At 47.7% G+C, this 16,023-nt stretch overlaps 1 protein-coding gene and 1 long non-coding RNA gene across 21 annotated transcripts in view; one reads left to right on the forward strand and one right to left on the reverse strand.

Annotated features, from left to right (window-relative positions):
• USP3 (ubiquitin specific peptidase 3) overlaps positions 1-14,420 on the forward strand; it is a 192,882-nt gene extending 178,462 nt beyond the window's left edge. For all 20 annotated transcript variants that reach the window (XM_051821892.2, XM_051821891.2, XM_051821889.2 and 17 more), the window contains 6 exons: positions 3,031-3,137; positions 3,277-3,357; positions 11,791-11,909; positions 12,191-12,304; positions 12,418-12,485; positions 13,784-14,420. In XM_051821892.2, coding sequence (XP_051677852.1) covers positions 3,031-3,137; positions 3,277-3,357; positions 11,791-11,909; positions 12,191-12,304; positions 12,418-12,485; positions 13,784-13,949 — 655 coding nt within the window. In that variant the 3' untranslated portion in view covers positions 13,950-14,420. The remainder of the gene's footprint in view (positions 1-3,030; positions 3,138-3,276; positions 3,358-11,790; positions 11,910-12,190; positions 12,305-12,417; positions 12,486-13,783) is intronic.
• Positions 7,887-14,392, reverse strand: LOC103351085 (uncharacterized). The gene is made up of 2 exons (XR_007910157.2): positions 14,254-14,392; positions 7,887-8,478 (listed from the first exon to the last, which is right to left on the reverse strand). It is a non-coding gene; the product is annotated as an uncharacterized lncRNA (long non-coding RNA).
• Positions 14,421-16,023: the final 1,603 nt, after the last annotated feature.

Raw genomic sequence — 16,023 nt, forward strand, 5'->3', positions numbered from 1 at the left:
ACACTCTTGGTGCATAGATGGAAGTAGAATGGTGATATTGACATGTGTTTACCAATTTTCCTTTAAACTGAATGGCATACACTTCAGATAGCCCGAACTTGATTAGCATTCATTTTTCAGAGGAAGCGATTATCAAGGAAGGACTACACTGAGTTCAAATGTACTGCTTTTTTTTTTTTAATCACTTATTTGAGAGGCACATCTCAAACAGATGAGACTTTCATCTCCTCATGTACTCCTCAAATGCCCACAACAGCTGGGCTTGGGCCAGGATGAATCTAGCAACCCAGCACTCCCACAAGAGTAGCAGGGACCCAAGTACTTGGGCCATCATCTGCTGCCTTCCCAGGTGCATTGGCAGGAAGTTGGATCAGAAGCAGAGGAGGCAGGACTTGAACTGACGGAGATGGGATGTGGACATTCCAAGTGGCAGCTTAGCCTACTGTACCACAAAACATACTCCCCTATACTATTTTTTAATGAAGCCATTTCCGTTTTACTTAAGGCAGCTTTCTATGTGAGCATCAGTGTGAAAGGATCAGTTGTTAACACCTTTGCTTTCAGATTTGTTTGGTAAGTTTGTGATACAGATACTAAATGTAAAACCTAAAACTGTGTCCTACAGTTCCTAATGGATCTTTTTTTTTTAAAAAAAGCTAGTTTGTTTTACAAACATTCTCTGTAAAGAAAAAACTACAGTCTATTTCTTTTGTTCGTAAAGGAATCAACTTTTCTTACAAAAGAATTGCTTGGAGGTCAGTGTTGTGGCACAGTGGGTTAGGCTGCTGCCTGTGATGCAAGCATCCCACTTCTGATCCAGTTCCCTGCTAATGTGCCTGGGAAAGCAGTGCAAGATGGCCCAAGTCCTTGAGCCCCGTGCACCCATATGGAAGACCCGGAGGAAGCTCCTGGCTCCTGGCTTCACATCAGCCAAGGTCTGGTGTTGAGGCCATGTGGGGAGTGAGCCAGCAGATGGAAGCTTGCTCCCTCTGTAACTCTTTCAAATAAATAAATAAATCTTGAAGGAAAAAAAAATTGCTTGGGTAGGGTTTGTGTGCTTCATCACTGCAGTGGGTTTAATTTGGACTGGCTCAGAAAATGCAGTTCAGAAGATTAGGAGTAACTGACTACAAGTGACAGAAACCACCTCTAATTGCTAGTAGCAAAAAGGACATTTACTGGCTCAAGTAGCTACATCAGTGCACAAAGATCAATATATAAACCTTTACAATCAAAACTACCTCAATATCAGCTAGTAATATATTGGTTAAATTAGAAGGAGCATGGGGTTAAGATCATCTGCTCAGGCCAAACCAACTGTGTCACCCTGGGCCACATTTCTTACATTTTGGGTCTCACTTCTTGAAATGCAAAATGGGGATGGCAGTATCTACCTTACAGAACTGTTGTGGAGCTGACTGGATTAACGCGGGGAAAGTGCTGAGAGTGGAGCCAGCCCGTGGCAAGTGCTGTGTCAGTGCCTGCGATTCACGCTCTCGCTGGTGCACTTCCGCAGTTGTTCTTGCGTCCATACTGTGAAGGCTGAGCTGCTCTCAAAGGAGACATTTGTTCAGGGTACTTATTTATGGAAAACAGAGCAAGAAGCAGGTATAATCTGACTGCACACTGGTAACATTGTGGCAAATGCTGCAAGTACTTTCTTGTGGGTCAGCACTCCTCTACAAGCTCTTTGCACTGCACAGGTGTAACTTCATCTTCGCCCAGCCTCTGAGGCAGGCACCCCTCCTACTCCTGTTTTACGTTTGATGGAGTGCAGGCAGTAAGAGGCTAAGTAACATTAGGGCAGGTGGTTTTTTATTGTTTGTGAAGTATACTAGAATTTTTTTTTTTTTTTTTTTGGACAGAGTGGACAGTGAGAGAGACAGAGAGAAAGGTCTTCCTTTGCCGTTGGTTCACCCTCCAATGGCCACCGCGGCTGGCGCGCTGTGGCCGGCGCACCGCGCTGATCCCATGGCAGGAGCCAGGAGCCAGGTGCTTTTCCTGGTCTCCCATGGAGTGCAGGGCCCAAGCACCTGGGCCATCCTCCACTGCACTCCCTGGCCACAGCAGAGGGCTGGCCTGGAAGAGGGGCAACCGGGACAGAATCCGGCGCCCCGACCGGGACTAGAACCCGGTGTGCCGGCGCCGCTAGGCGGAGGATTAGCCTAGTGAGCCGCGGCGCCGGCCGAAGTATACTAGAATTTAAAAAGAAGATCCTGGAGAGGCAGAAAGAGAACGCCCCTGTGCTGGTTCACTCCCCAAATGCCCACAGCAGCTGGGGCTAGACCAGAACCTGGGAACTTCGTCCAGGGTCCCCCATGGTGGTGGAAGGGTCCCAGGTGTTTGAGCCATCACTGCTGCCTCCTGGGAGCCGCATGAGCAGCCAGCTGGAGCCAGGAACAGAGCTGCGGGTATTGAACCCAGTTCCTCTCAAGTGGGATGTGGGCATCTTAACTGCCTGTCCTAAACCCCAACCTGCATAGTGTCATTCTACATGCCCAGTGTTTTCAATTGTGAGGTCTTATCTCCAGCAGGAATGACTAAATCTATATTAAATTCCTTTACCTCCTTTTCTCCAAATCTCAGTAAATCTAAAACTATGTCAGATTGAGGATATGGTGCAACATCGAGTAACATTGAGAATTCCCTGTAACAAGTGAGGGCTTTCCAAGATGCAAATAACAAAGGTGGTTCCCCCTTTTCTGAGGGATATTTGTAGGGTGGAGGGGCGTGGATAGAAGGGGCCATCTTGCCCTGTTGTACATCATATATGTGCAGTGTTGATTGTAACAGCAGTGGGCACTGGTAGTTACTTGAGGAAGTAGTGGGACTGGAAGAGGGGCTTGAGGGGAGGCTGGTGGCTTGAACTTTATTCAGCATATGTCTATATAGCTTTGAGAGTATTATATTTTGTAATTGAAATATAAATGATATATTCCCCTAAAGGGAGTAATCTATAGGCTATTATTTTTATTTTTAATGTCAGGATGTCTTTTTACTAAGATGTTTTCCTGTGGTGATTTTCTCTAGAAATGGAGCATCTACAGTTGTCACAGCTATATTCGGAGGCATTCTCCAAAACGAGGTTAACTGCCTCATATGTGGGACAGAATCTAGAAAGTTTGATCCGTTCCTAGGTAAGACATCTTTGGCATGTAGATGGATATTAAGACAGTAAAGAGAGCAATCTTCATAAATGTATCAGTTTTTGAAGTTATCTTTGAAAATATACTTCTATGCCTTTAACAGTTCTCTGCTTTCTTGCCTCCTTTTAAGACCTTTCATTAGATATTCCAAGTCAGTTCAGAAGTAAGCGCTCTAAGAATCAAGAAAATGGGCCAGTTTGCTCACTACGAGGTAAGGATATTTTCATGTCCTAAAATTCCTGTTTTGGTTAGACTGGATTTATACAAGCTCCATTTGTATTGCCATGTGATTAATATCTTTAATGATTCTTTGCTATAACTTCAAAAATGTCACACCTGAATGTATTCTGCTACAAAAAACCATTCCATTTAATAATAGTGTCTGTCACCAGAAACTAGGTAAAGCACAAATTACTACTCACCTTTCTCTTTATCTTACTACTGGCTTTAAAATTGAAGGTCAATCACAAGAAGTTTTATGAGCAAATGAAACAGTTATTGTATGGATATTGTACTGGTTTCTGTAGAAAGAATGAATACTCAATGAAGTTACCAAGTGAATGTTGTTATTCTTTTGTATGAATAGTATCTTGAGAAATTTATTGACATAACTGTTGGTTAAGCCACAGGTTTTGCTTTTAACTGAGATTAGTGAAATTCACATTTACTTTGGGAGATTTTGACTGAAGTTTTTACATCTTAAGATTTTATCCTTGACTATCAGTATACAGGTAAGTCACCTTAAAAATGACTGTTACTGCTAGTTATTTAAAGAAACTAGGATTAGACAAAAGGAGGACCTAGTCTATTGTCTGTCATAAACTTTACATTGAAGTTCCTAATTTCTATGTTCACCAAAAATAATTCTTCAGGAGTTAGCATTATGGTGCAGTGAGTTAAGCCACTGCTTGCAATGCCAGCATCCCATAGTGGAGTGCTGGTCCAACCTGTGCTGCTCTGCTTCTGATCCAAGCTCCTGCTAATGCACCTGGGAAGGCAGCAGATGTTTCAAGTCCTTGGGCCCCTGCCATCCATGTGGAAGGACAGGGTGGAGTTCCTGGCTCCTGGCTTTGGCCTGGCCCAGATCTGCCTTGTGCAGCCATTTGGGAAGTAAATCAGTGAATAGAACATCTCTCTCTCTCTTGTTCTCCCTTTCAAATAAATTAATTAATCTTCATAAAATATGTATCTTTTAAAATTATTCAGCATTTTGTAGTATTATGATTGTGTATGTGTGTCTAGATGGCATACACTTTTTGTTTTTAATTTGAGAGGCAGGGAGATACTGAGCTTCCACCTACTGGTTCACTCCCCAAATACTTGCATAGCCTGGGCTGGGCGGGGCCTGAAGCCACCAGGAATGCAATCCAGATCTCCCGTTCTTGAGCCACCACCACTGCCTCCCAGGGTCTGTGTAGCAGGAAGCAGGAGATAGGCTTTAGAAAGAAAATCCAACCCCAGGTGCTCAGATGTGAGATGTGGACATTTTATTCATTAGATCAAATTCACACTCCAACACATACAACTTTAAAGAAAAAAAAAAAGTGTACTGTCCAGTATGGTAACCCAAAGTCATGTGTGGCTATTGAAATAGAAGTTAATCAAAGCCGGTGCCGCAGCTCACTAGGCTAATCCTCCGCCTTGCAGCGCCGGCACACCGGGTTCTAGTCCCGGTCGGGGCGCTGGATTCTGTCCCGGTTACTCCTCTTCCAGGCCAGCCCTCTGCTGTGGCCCAGGAGTGCAGTGGAAGATGGCCCAAGTGTTTGGACCCTGCACCCCATGGGAGACCAGGAGAAGCACCTGGCTCCTGGTTTCAGATCAGCGCAGCGCACTGGCCGCGGTGGCCATTGGAGGGTGAACCAACGGCAAAGGAAGACCTTTCTCTCTGTCTCTCTCTCTCACTGTCCACTCTGCCTGCCAAAAAAAAAAAAAAAGGTTAATCAAAATAAAATTCAGTTTAGTCCCACAGTTTAGGTGTTGAACAACCAGATATGGCTACTATACAAAGTACTTGAGTACTACAGAAAATTCTACTGGACAGTGCTACACTAAAGCAAATTATCTAGTAGAAAAATAACTTTATACTGTGGAAGAGATTGGCTTCCCTGTGTTGTCGGCCTTCTATGCTTTGTGAGACATATGGTAAATTATAACTAGGGAAGCAACAAGGTCTTGCTTGTGGCTTGGGTAGTCTCTGGAAATGGCTCAAGGGGCGACTGCATGGATCCTGAACGGTAAGGATGGAGCAGCAGCTCTGTGTGGAAACGCAGTCAGTGCTCACTGTACCCCACCCAGCCAGTGTGAGCTGCCTCCTCTGAACAGGAGAGCAGAGGGTATGCGAGGGAAGCCCCATTGTTTCCACTCACCCCCAAAATACGTGGCTACAGAGTATTTCTCCAAAACTACTTTTGGCCTATGTGAGATTAGGAAAATCTATTTGATATCACATTATATGTAGGGCATGCCAATGTGTTAATCAAAAACATCTCATTGACAGTTAATTTTTAAAGGAATTGAGTAGCCTCAGACTATGTAATCAGAATGGGATAACTTCATTTTACAAATTCTTCAGTAAGAATGGCAATAATATCAACATTAGTTAAAGAAAACCCAGCTGTTCATTATAAATACATGGATATGAAAACAAAACAGCTGATGTTTAAGAAAACCCATTAAGTGCAGAGAGATTTGGTTAGAAGACCCAGAGGCATTGGTTTGTTCAGCCTTCTTTCCTTCTGCACCGTGTTCCTTCCACCCCACCCTGTCCTGAGTTGGTTACATACGTGGTTTTTTAAAGTCCGACACTTGATCTTTGTTAAAGTGCTGCTGTCAGCTTAAACAAGTAGAGGACAGGGTCCAGTAATTCCGCATTCCCTTTCTGTTCGCCACTCTTCTCAGTCCAGGGCACTTCCTGGACGTCCAGGGCGTAATGAGCCTCACAGGACTGATGCACACTTCTTTATTCACTGGAGAGGAGATGCATGCGTGCCTGACAGGTTTTCTACATGTTTTGAGTCCACTTGACAAGAACTGCTTGTGTGCTGTTTTAGTCTTTAATTGTTAAGTTTCGTATTTATTTACAATGGAAGAGTGATGTGAGAAGGCCCCCTGGCATTTGAAATTGCTTAAAAGTTTGCATATTATTTTAAACAGCTCAAATAAGCCCAGTTCTAAAATCTCACAAAGATACCACTGAAAGGAGCTAGAGTTGGGAGACAAAGCCAGCAGGCACCCCTGAGTGTCAGTTCAAGTCCTGGCTGCTCCACCTCTGATCCGTACGCCCTGCTAATGTGCCTGGGCAGGCAGTGGAAGATGGCCCAAGTGCTGGGGCCCTGCATTCCCACTTGGGAGACTCAGATGTAGTTATTAGTGCCTGGCCCAGCCCTGACTGTTGTAGCTAGTTGGGGAGTGAACCAGCGGAGAGTAGATCTCTCTCTCCCTCACCCTCCCTCCCTCCCTAATTCCCTCTCTCTTTCTGTCAGATGTAGTTATTAATTAGCACCTGACCCAGCCTGACTGTTGTAGCTACTTGGGGAGTGAACCTGTGGATAGTAGATCCCTCCCTCCTTCCCTCCTTTTCTCTCCTGCCTGTCAAATAAATATATCTTTCAAAAAATATTTAAAAAGTCTGGATTAAGCCAGGAGGCATGCAATTGATATCACTCAAAAGACAGATACGAAATAAGAATCAATCATGGAAGAACAAGGACCAAGTTAACCGCATTTGCAGAGGAACTCTTTACATACTTAGACCATTTCAAGAGGATCAGCTGGAAAATTACAAGGGAATTTTTAATAGCTACTGTCTCTGGGGAACAGACTGGGAGGGGACCAGCTTTTCTAGAGGCTCTCAATTTTTGGCTTTTAGTCAGATATTACTTGGGTAAGTCTTCAACATGCAGCTAAAAAGTTCAGTAAAGTGACCAAATAGAAAATAGATTCCCAAACATTGCTTTTCGATATTCAGCAAAAGATCTACTCACAGTAGCACTGAAGAATAAATATACTAAGTAGGTAAGGCCTAGGTGAAGAAAATAATCGAGCTTTATACAAGGACAGATGGACCCTCGGCAGACAGAGCCATGCCATGTTCTTGGATGGGAAGGAAGCAGTGGAGAAGGCAGTCTCTCCCCAAATACTTAACTTCATTCTGATTTGTTCAAAACTTCCTCTGGAGGTAGAATTCTCACACGGAGTGGCAGAAGTTTTTGAAAGAAAAGGGGATAGAAACTGGGATAGGAAAAGTTCTAGAAGTGCTAAGATAGCAGGTCCTGGTACCAAAATGTTACATGGCAGAGAAAGCAGTTCCAATCAATGGGAAGTTAGTCACTAGCTGGTGTCAGTGTCCATGAAAGCTTGGGGAAACACTCATTTCATCCCTACCTCAAATCTTTTCCCAGATTAGCTCATTCTGGCAAGGGTATGCTATATCTTGGTAGTGTTCCCCTTAAAGAAATGTTTACGTGTGTTTTAATTATGGTTTTCCTTATTGCCAAGAAACATGCTCATTGTAGAATTGGGGAGAACTTAAGAGAACAACATCAAAATCCCTTATATGCCTACCATCCAGACACACTGTGGTTAAGGGCTTTTATGACCTTGGTACCCATTAACAGTAACCCAGTAACAATTCTCCTCTAACACACTTTGCCCATTCTAGGTATCTCATAAGTGAAATCATACTAAACTTACCCTTTCATGTCTACCTTACTTCACTTACATGTTTTCAAAGTTCATCCATGTAGCATGTGTTAGGTTTTATTTCAAGTTGTAATATTCCATTTTATGTACCACATTTTATTTATCCATCCATCTCCTCCTGACTCTGGGATTTCACCCACGTGTTGGCTCTTGTGAACATGCTGCTGTGAACATGGGTCTATCTGTAGCTGAGTGTCATCTTTCAGTTCTTTAGACTGTGTGTATCCCTAGGAGTGAAACAGGCTTCGCATGCTGTGGGTGACTTTGTGAGGTATGGCCAGACTTTCCCACAGAGGCTGCACCATCTCACAACAACACAGGGGATTCCGATGTCTCCACCTTAGTGAACACGTGTTGTCTTCTGCTTTGGGAGTTGGTGGTGTGGTACAGTGTGTTAAGCTGCTGTTTGACATGCCTGCATCCCTTACCCGAGTGCCAGGGTCGAGTCCCACCTCCTGCACTGCCAATGCACCTCTCTGCTGATGCACCTGGGAGGTAGCAGATAATGGCCCAGGTACATGGTTTCCTGCCACCCACGAAGTAGTTTCTGGCCTTCGCCTGATCCGGCCCTGGCTATTGTGGTCATCTGAGGGGATGAACCAGCAGATGGATGCTCGCCCCATCAGTCTGCCTGTCAAAAAAAAAAACAAAATGTGGCTGTAAAGCCATAGCTCCTTGTGGTTTTGGTTTGCATTTCCCTAATAACTGGTGATGCTAATTATCTTTTCATGTGTTTACTGGCTATTTATACATCTCCAGAGAAATAATTCAAGTTGTTTGCCAATTTCTGAATATTGTTCTAAAACTGTTTTTGCAGGAGTTCTTTGTATGTTGGGGCCGTTAATCCCTTTTCAGATCCATAATTTGTGTTTTCATCCTTATACTGTCCCTTGATATGTAAGTTTTAATTATGATAATTTTTTTAAATTTTGATTAAGTTCCAGTTTAGCTTTTTTTTTTTTTTTTATTGTTTGGTGCTTGTTTTTGGTGTCATATCAAAAAAATCATTGTCAAGTTCAGTGTCACAAAGCTTTCCCCCTGTGTTTTCTCCTAATGGTTTTATAGTCTTAAGTCTTCTGACTAGGTCTTTGATGCGTCTTGAGTAAGGTTCTTTTGCATGTGGATATCCAGTTCTCCTGGCATGATCTGTAGAAAAGACTGCCCTTTCTTAATTGTCTTGTCACTTGTCACTCTTGTTATTAAAAAAAAATCAAATCAGCTGACCGTACAGTTAAGGGTTTATCTCTGCACTGTGTTTCATTTCACTGGTCTCTATGTCCCTATGCCAGTACTACTTTTTCTTCAAGATTGTTTTGGCTACTTGGGGCTCCTTGAGATTTCATAAGCAAATACACATTTTCCATTAACTCTTTAATAAAATATTTACTTATTGAAAGAATTCAAGGGAGAGCGCAATCATCTGTTTGTTCACTCCCCAGATGGCCGTAACAGCCGGGGTTGGGCCAAGCTGAAGCCAAGAGCTTTTTCCAATGCACCTCTCTCCACATGGGTAGCAGGAGCCTAAGCACTTAGCTGGTCTCCCACTGCTTTTCCCAGGAAATTGGCAGGGAGCTGGATCAGCAGTGGAGCAGCCGGGACTTGAGCCGGTACCCATATGGGATGCTGGCACTGCAGGTGGCTTTACCTGCTATGCGCAGTGCTGACCCCTCCATTAAATTTTTGAGGATGACTGCTTTTTATTCTTTTTCATGCTATTGCAAATGGAGTTGTCTTCTGTTTTGAATATTCACTGTTAGTGTTTAGAAACACATTTTTGTGTGTTGGTTTTATATCTTTTCATAAAAATTTCTGCTCTGTGAGATACTAATTTTACTGAATTCAAGTTTACAAAATCATTCATGTTTTTGGTGCTGTACTTAAAAGTCGGTGCTATATAAAGGTCATCTAGGTTTTCTCCTGTGTTAGCCTCTAACAGTTATAGTCTTGTGTTTTACAGTGAAGCTTAGGTTCATTGTGAGTTGAGTGGGTCAGTCTGGCTCAATTTTTTCTTTTGCATGTGGGTGTCCACCTCCAAGCGCCATTTGTTGAGGTCTGTCCCTTAGCTTCCTTGTCAGTCACTTAATTGTGTTTCTGTGAGTCTGTTTTGGGCTCTCCATTCCATTGTGCAGACCAATTCCAATTTGTCTTCTTTCAGCAGCAGGTAGCTTTACGGTGAAGAATTCCTGTTGGCCACTGTCAGTCCTCCAGTTTCGTTCCTCTCCTTCTAGTCGTTCCCTTTGTCTTTTAAAACTTCTTTCAGCGATGTTTTCAGGTACAGTTAACCCCCCCCCCCAATCCTTATGATTTTCTATTTATGTCATCTGTGAACTGAGTTAATTTTACTTCTCCCTTCTTTGGATGCCTTTCATTGTTTTCTTGCCAGACTGCTCTGGCTGCAGCTTCTGTGTTGAGAAGTGGCAGGAACTCTGTCCTTGTCTTGCTCCTCATCGCAGGGGAGAACGTTTAGTCTTTCACCCCGAGTGTGATGTTCTCTGCGGGTTTCCACAGATGGCCCTCATCGTGCTGAAGTAGTTCTGTCCCCAGTTTGAGTGTTTAAATGTGGGAACTTCCATTTTTCTCTTTTCACATCTTATTTTCCTCCTCTATCCGCCCTGCCAGGGCCAAAGCTCTTTATGTGAGGAAACAAACAACCTGCCCAGGAAAGCTTCCGCGCACCCGGCTTCAGAGCTCCGTGCGCCGCGGAGGTCAGGTCAAAGGGACTCACGATGGGTGGAGTCGGGGCTCTTTGTGGCCAGCGATGGGGAGCAGCATCTCTAATTCCCGGTTTATGTTTAGTGTCTCGCGATTGGTTGAAACAATGCACCCTCCTAGGAACCATCCTTGACATAAAATACCAAGTTGTCAGTGTTGTTTTCATGGGCTTCATTAAGACAAAAGCAAGCACAGAAGGGTCACTGTGCCCAGGAGGTTGGAAAAGGCTTGAAAGGAGAGCAGAGGGGTAGGATGTTCCCCCCAGGCACTGGCCTCCGGCAGGAAAGACACAGTCCCCAGTGCCCCAGCCCCTTGACCTCGTGCACGCCAGTGCAGTACCGACTCACACCTGAGCCTGCGGGGCCCTGCCTGCACCAGCTCCCCCGGGGGATTCTTTCTGAAACTCTTCTCAAGGCAGCTAAGACTGACTCGGGCTAACCAGCCTCCCACACAGGCTGTCCCCTGCTTACAGATTGGGGAGAATCTGTTTCTTGCCTGAGTGGTAGACTCATGGGCATCTGAAGTTCTGTTTTTCCTAAAAACCATAATGTGCATTTTATACAGACTTCAGAACATGACTGACAGTATCCAAAGTTGGCAAACTTTTTCTATAAAGGGCCAGAGAGCAACTATTTCAGGCTTGTAGCACCCAAGGCCCACCCTCTGGGCTCTGCTCCTGGAGCATACACACAGGGGCATGGCTGTACTCCCACGAGACAGTTTACCAAACCAGCTGGCTGCTGTCAAACCCCGGATCCCACAGTTGATCTTTAAAGAGGAAAGTGTGGCTGTGATGGACACAGGGGACTCAGAGTCTGGACCAAGGGTTTACTAGGGGTGAGGAGATAATAAATAATCTATACTAATCAGTAATTAAAAATGTTTACTCTAAGCTTTTTAAATGCATGGGGCTTTGTCCTCTATAATGTAACATATTGAGAGAAAATTTTCACTGAAATTTTATCAGGAAACTATTTTAATCAGGATTAGCCAACTAATTCTCTTATGAAGAGTAAGGCCAACTGCTAGGTGCTGCACACACACCCTCTTCCCCTAAACTAGGTGCAGTGTTTTGTCTCTGGTTTGCAGCTGAGCAAGGATGCTTTCTGAGGTCCTGTAGCCAATCAAGCCGAGACTTAAACCTGGCTCCTTCAGCGTTCACTACCTTTTCTACAGTACACTGCCTCTCTAGGCATCTGATTTAACGCTGCCAAAATCAATTCGGTTCTAGACTGTCTTCGAAGTTTTACTGACTTAGAAGAACTTGATGAGACAGAGTTATATATGTGCCATAAATGCAAAAAGAAGCAAAAGTCCACAAAAAAGTTTTGGATTCAAAAACTACCCAAGGTAAGTGTAGAATTCCAGGTTCTGATGCAATGTCAAGGGTCGGGGGTGGGAGGTGGTACTTGACAAATGAGAAGGCAAATTATTCTCACAGCTGTAGACTATGTAAACTGTTCTGTAGTGGTCCACCCTTCAGAATACACAAGGCATGTGTGGAAGAAAAATTATCACAGGTCAGGAACACCGATGGGGCACCCACCAGTGCTTGGGGGACATCAGCATGGGGAGCGGACTCTGAAAGCTGGCGTTTGTTCACCATCTTTGTCCTTACCTCTGCCATACAGGTGCTATGCTTACATTTGAAAAGATTTCATTGGACCGCATATTTAAGAAACAAAGTTGATACCTATGTAGAATTTCCACTGAGAGGCCTAGACATGAAATGCTACCTACTAGAGGTAAGGTGCTCCCCACGTCCACATGCACGCCTCATGCTGCGGGCGGAGCTCCCGAGGCAGTCACGCTGCTGCCACTGCTCCTGACTCGCGTGGGGCCTCTCCTTGTCCTGCAGCCCGAGAACAGCGACCCGGAGAACTGCCTGTACGACCTCGCCGCTGTGGTGGTGCACCACGGCTCTGGGTGAGTGCCTGCGGAGGGCCGTGGGAGGCACGCAGATGGGACAGCGGAGCCCCGAGTCCTGACTGCAGTTACCCCCTCCCCAGCTCACCGCACTTCACGGGAGGAGGACACAAGGAAGTGCTCCTGCCTCCCCCAGTCGTGTGAGGGTTATTCCTTCTCTCTGGTCTGCTTTTACCTTTAAACTCAGGCTAACCATACTGACACTCGGCACCGTGTGGACAGGCGCACTGAGCTCCGCCTGCGGCGCTGCTGCCGAGGCCAGGCCCAGCCTGCCTCCCCTTTCTCGCCAGGAGTTGGTAGGACCTCGGCATCTCTAGCAGTTTGTCCTCAGCTCGTGGAGCTGTCGTGTGTTCTGCCGCCGCCTCTCTCCTGGCGCCCCTTCTCCGTGTAGGGTGAGCTTGCCGGCTCCGGCACTACTCCCCTGCCTTGGCTCCGTCTCCCATGGGTCTCCAGGTGGCACAGCAGCTCCTTCCGTGCTGTTTTCTGAGAATTCTCTCTCGTTTTATGGCCCGAGTGGCTTCTTGAGACTACTGTGCTAATTAGAACTCTGGAAGTTTCCTGGTGAGTTCCTGTATCAGATTTCTCAGGGGCTCATCGCTTTACTTTTTCTTCCTGGCACTTGTCTTTCGTGCTATTTCTTGCCCATCAAGAATTTGGTTTTTGGTGGTTCATTCCGAGTCATGAATGATGGATTCAGTGCTGGTAAAGGGGTTCCCAGCCACGGGCCTCTCCCCGGCGGGCGGCAGCAGCACTCCCTCAGCCTCTGCTCCGTGTCTGGATGCTGGCGAGGGCTCCTCGTGTCCCCGTCAATCCAACGCTGCCGGCTTCACGCATTCTAGAAAACGCAGGTGCTGGTTGCTGAAGGGAGTCTCCTGTTTTCCAGCGTTAGTACACAGGGTATTCGGAGAAGTCTGGGGCAGGCGCTGGGCCTGGTGGGCAAGAGCCTACCTACTGGCTTCAGTCCTTACTCTGCTCCTGAGCCCAGCTTCTGGCTAATGCAGACCCCCAGGGGGCTCAAGTGGTTGTGTCTTTGGCACTCACCTAGGAGACTGGATCAGGCTGCCAGCTTCGGCGGCATTTGGAGAGTGAAACAGCAGGTGGGAGCTCTTGTCTCTCTAGTGAAGCTTAAAAATACTTTTGATGGCCCCCCACGATGGTGCCACACCCCCTGCACTCCAACACATCCCCCCAGATTTGCTGTTTAACTACACACTTAATACAATCTGGCTGAATGCGTCACAGGTGATAGGGCCGTTCAAAGCCTTCTGTGACTTCTGCATTTTCCTTGATCTTTGCAGGGTCGGTTCTGGACATTACACAGCATATGCAACTCACGAGGGTCGCTGGTTCCACTTCAATGACAGCACTGTAACACTGACTGACGAAGAGACTGTGGGGAAGGCCAAGGCCTACATCCTTTTTTACGTGGAACACCAGGCCAGGGCTGGATCGGAGAAACTTTAATACCTCCTCTCAGTCATCATTCATCAATACCGGACAGCCATTTCCAGTTTTCCATAAATACTTGATCCAAGATTTAATTTCATTGTGCACTTTTCAATTTTCTATTTGGGGTTTAATTTCATCAATGGTAGTGACTTACTGCACATGGGCACCAACTAATTTCTTGTTCTACCAGAAAACCTCAGCAGACATTTTGATTTGCTGCTTTAGTTGTAATAATTCAATTTTTATGTGTAGTTTCAAAAACTTAGTTCTATTTGACTTTCATATCAATGTTTTCAGTTGTCACTCTGAACACACTTACATCGATGCTTTCTTCCCCCTCCGGGTCGCCGCGGTGCTGGGGACTCCACAGCGACCTAGAAAAAGACAACAGAGGGCGTCACAGGTCACCGCGGACTCCGCGAGTCTCTCAGGGCTGCTGTCTGTCAGCACTAACTCAATAAACCTGTTGGCTCTGTCGCACCCGGACCAGGAAGTCCCCACTTGGCTCCGTCGGTTGGTGGGGGGCAGGAGGGCCATCAGCCAGGCTTCCTGTCCCGGCAGCAGAGCATGGCGCCGGCGCGGCGAGCTTCCCTCCTGCAGGTAGTCTGTTTCCGGAACCAGGTACAAGCACTTTACATTGAACTCGCGGTGAAGGCTGCAGGCGGCGGTGGTGACGTCCACAGGCTCTCGGCCCGGAGCGCGGTCCCTCCAGTGAGAGCAAAGTGTGAGTGGGGCTGCCCCGGGTCCGGCGTTCGACGGTGCTGAGCGGCCTCGCGCTGCCTTGGGGCAGAGTGCCCGTGTGGGTGGTTAAGCTGCAGTGGAAGCCCCAGCCGACACCCGCACGTGGCCCAGGACGGCGCGCTCCCTCCCAGGCATACAGTCCGCCAGCGGGGCCCTCAGACGGGGAAGGGACGTCTGCACCGTGGAACTGGGAACGCACTCCGGGCGCTCAGCGACAGCGGCGCACGGGCTGCTGCAGCTTAGACGATGAGGGCTCGGCGGAGCTGCTGGAAAGAAAAGCTCTCCTGTGCGGGCAGCGGTCTGCAGAGATGGCCACCCCTCCCGGAGCCCACGACGCCCACTCTGGATCCAGCCACGGCGCAGCCGTGCCGTCTGTGTTTTGAATCCACCACCGTGCGGCCTTATCACACCTCTGGTGACAGCTCTGTGCTCTCCGGGGCGCGGAGGCGGCTTCGTCCTGGGACAGCGGGTGCCGAGGCAGGGCCTCGTGCCCAGTTCCATGCCTCCTTGGAACAAGGAAACTGTCCCAGCAGTCCTCCCACACGGGCGGAGCAGAGACGGGGGCCTCTCTCCACGGGAGCCGGGGCCAGCTCTCCCTCCCTGCCTTGGTGCCCAGCAGTCCGTTTAGAGACATCCACCCACTTCATCTCACGTGGCCTCTCGCCTGGGCCTGGTAAAGGTCATGGCGAAGCCTGTTCCGGCAGCCAGGACACGGGGCCCAGGGTGACTTACAGGAAGCGTAGGGGGCGTGCGGCCCCGGGGGCTTTGCGCCTCCCCGGTCCAGGTGCGCCTGGTGAAGTCAGCCGTCCTCCTGGGATGGGAGGACCGCCTGAAGCTGTAATCACAGCCCTGTGCGGCCTCGCCAACCCCAGCTGTTTTATGCAAAGTCTCATTAAAGTCTGCTCTCTCCCTCTGCGACTCTTATTTCCCAGCACCTCTCCGTAGAGCCCGGCACACAGGGCCTGAGCAGGCAGACCGCAGGGGCAGGTCCTGCGGGAGCCCCGGATGCTGGAACTGCCGCTGTCCCTGGGCCAGGACCGTGTGGGTGGGGAACCCGCAGGGAGCCGCCTCGGCCTCCCCTGTGAGCGCTGCTCCTGCGAGGGGCGCTGCCCTGAGGAGAGGATCTGGTCACCAGTTAGTGACTGCCCTCGCGCTGTCACACAGAGCCCCGCCCACCACCAGCTCCGTGCCTCCCCTCCCACTGCCCGCAGTCTTCTGAAGCCACACCCAGGCTCTGGCCTCCGCGTCCCACTTAGGCTCCTCCCCTCTGCGTGGGGGAGGGGTACAGCCCAGTGGGGCCCCGCCTCCAAGGGCTGCCCGCAGTGCAGAGCCCTGGTGTGAGGATCCA

Source organism: Oryctolagus cuniculus, chromosome 12 (genome assembly GCF_964237555.1).
Source record: "Oryctolagus cuniculus chromosome 12, mOryCun1.1, whole genome shotgun sequence".
NCBI lineage: Eukaryota > Metazoa > Chordata > Mammalia > Lagomorpha > Leporidae > Oryctolagus > Oryctolagus cuniculus.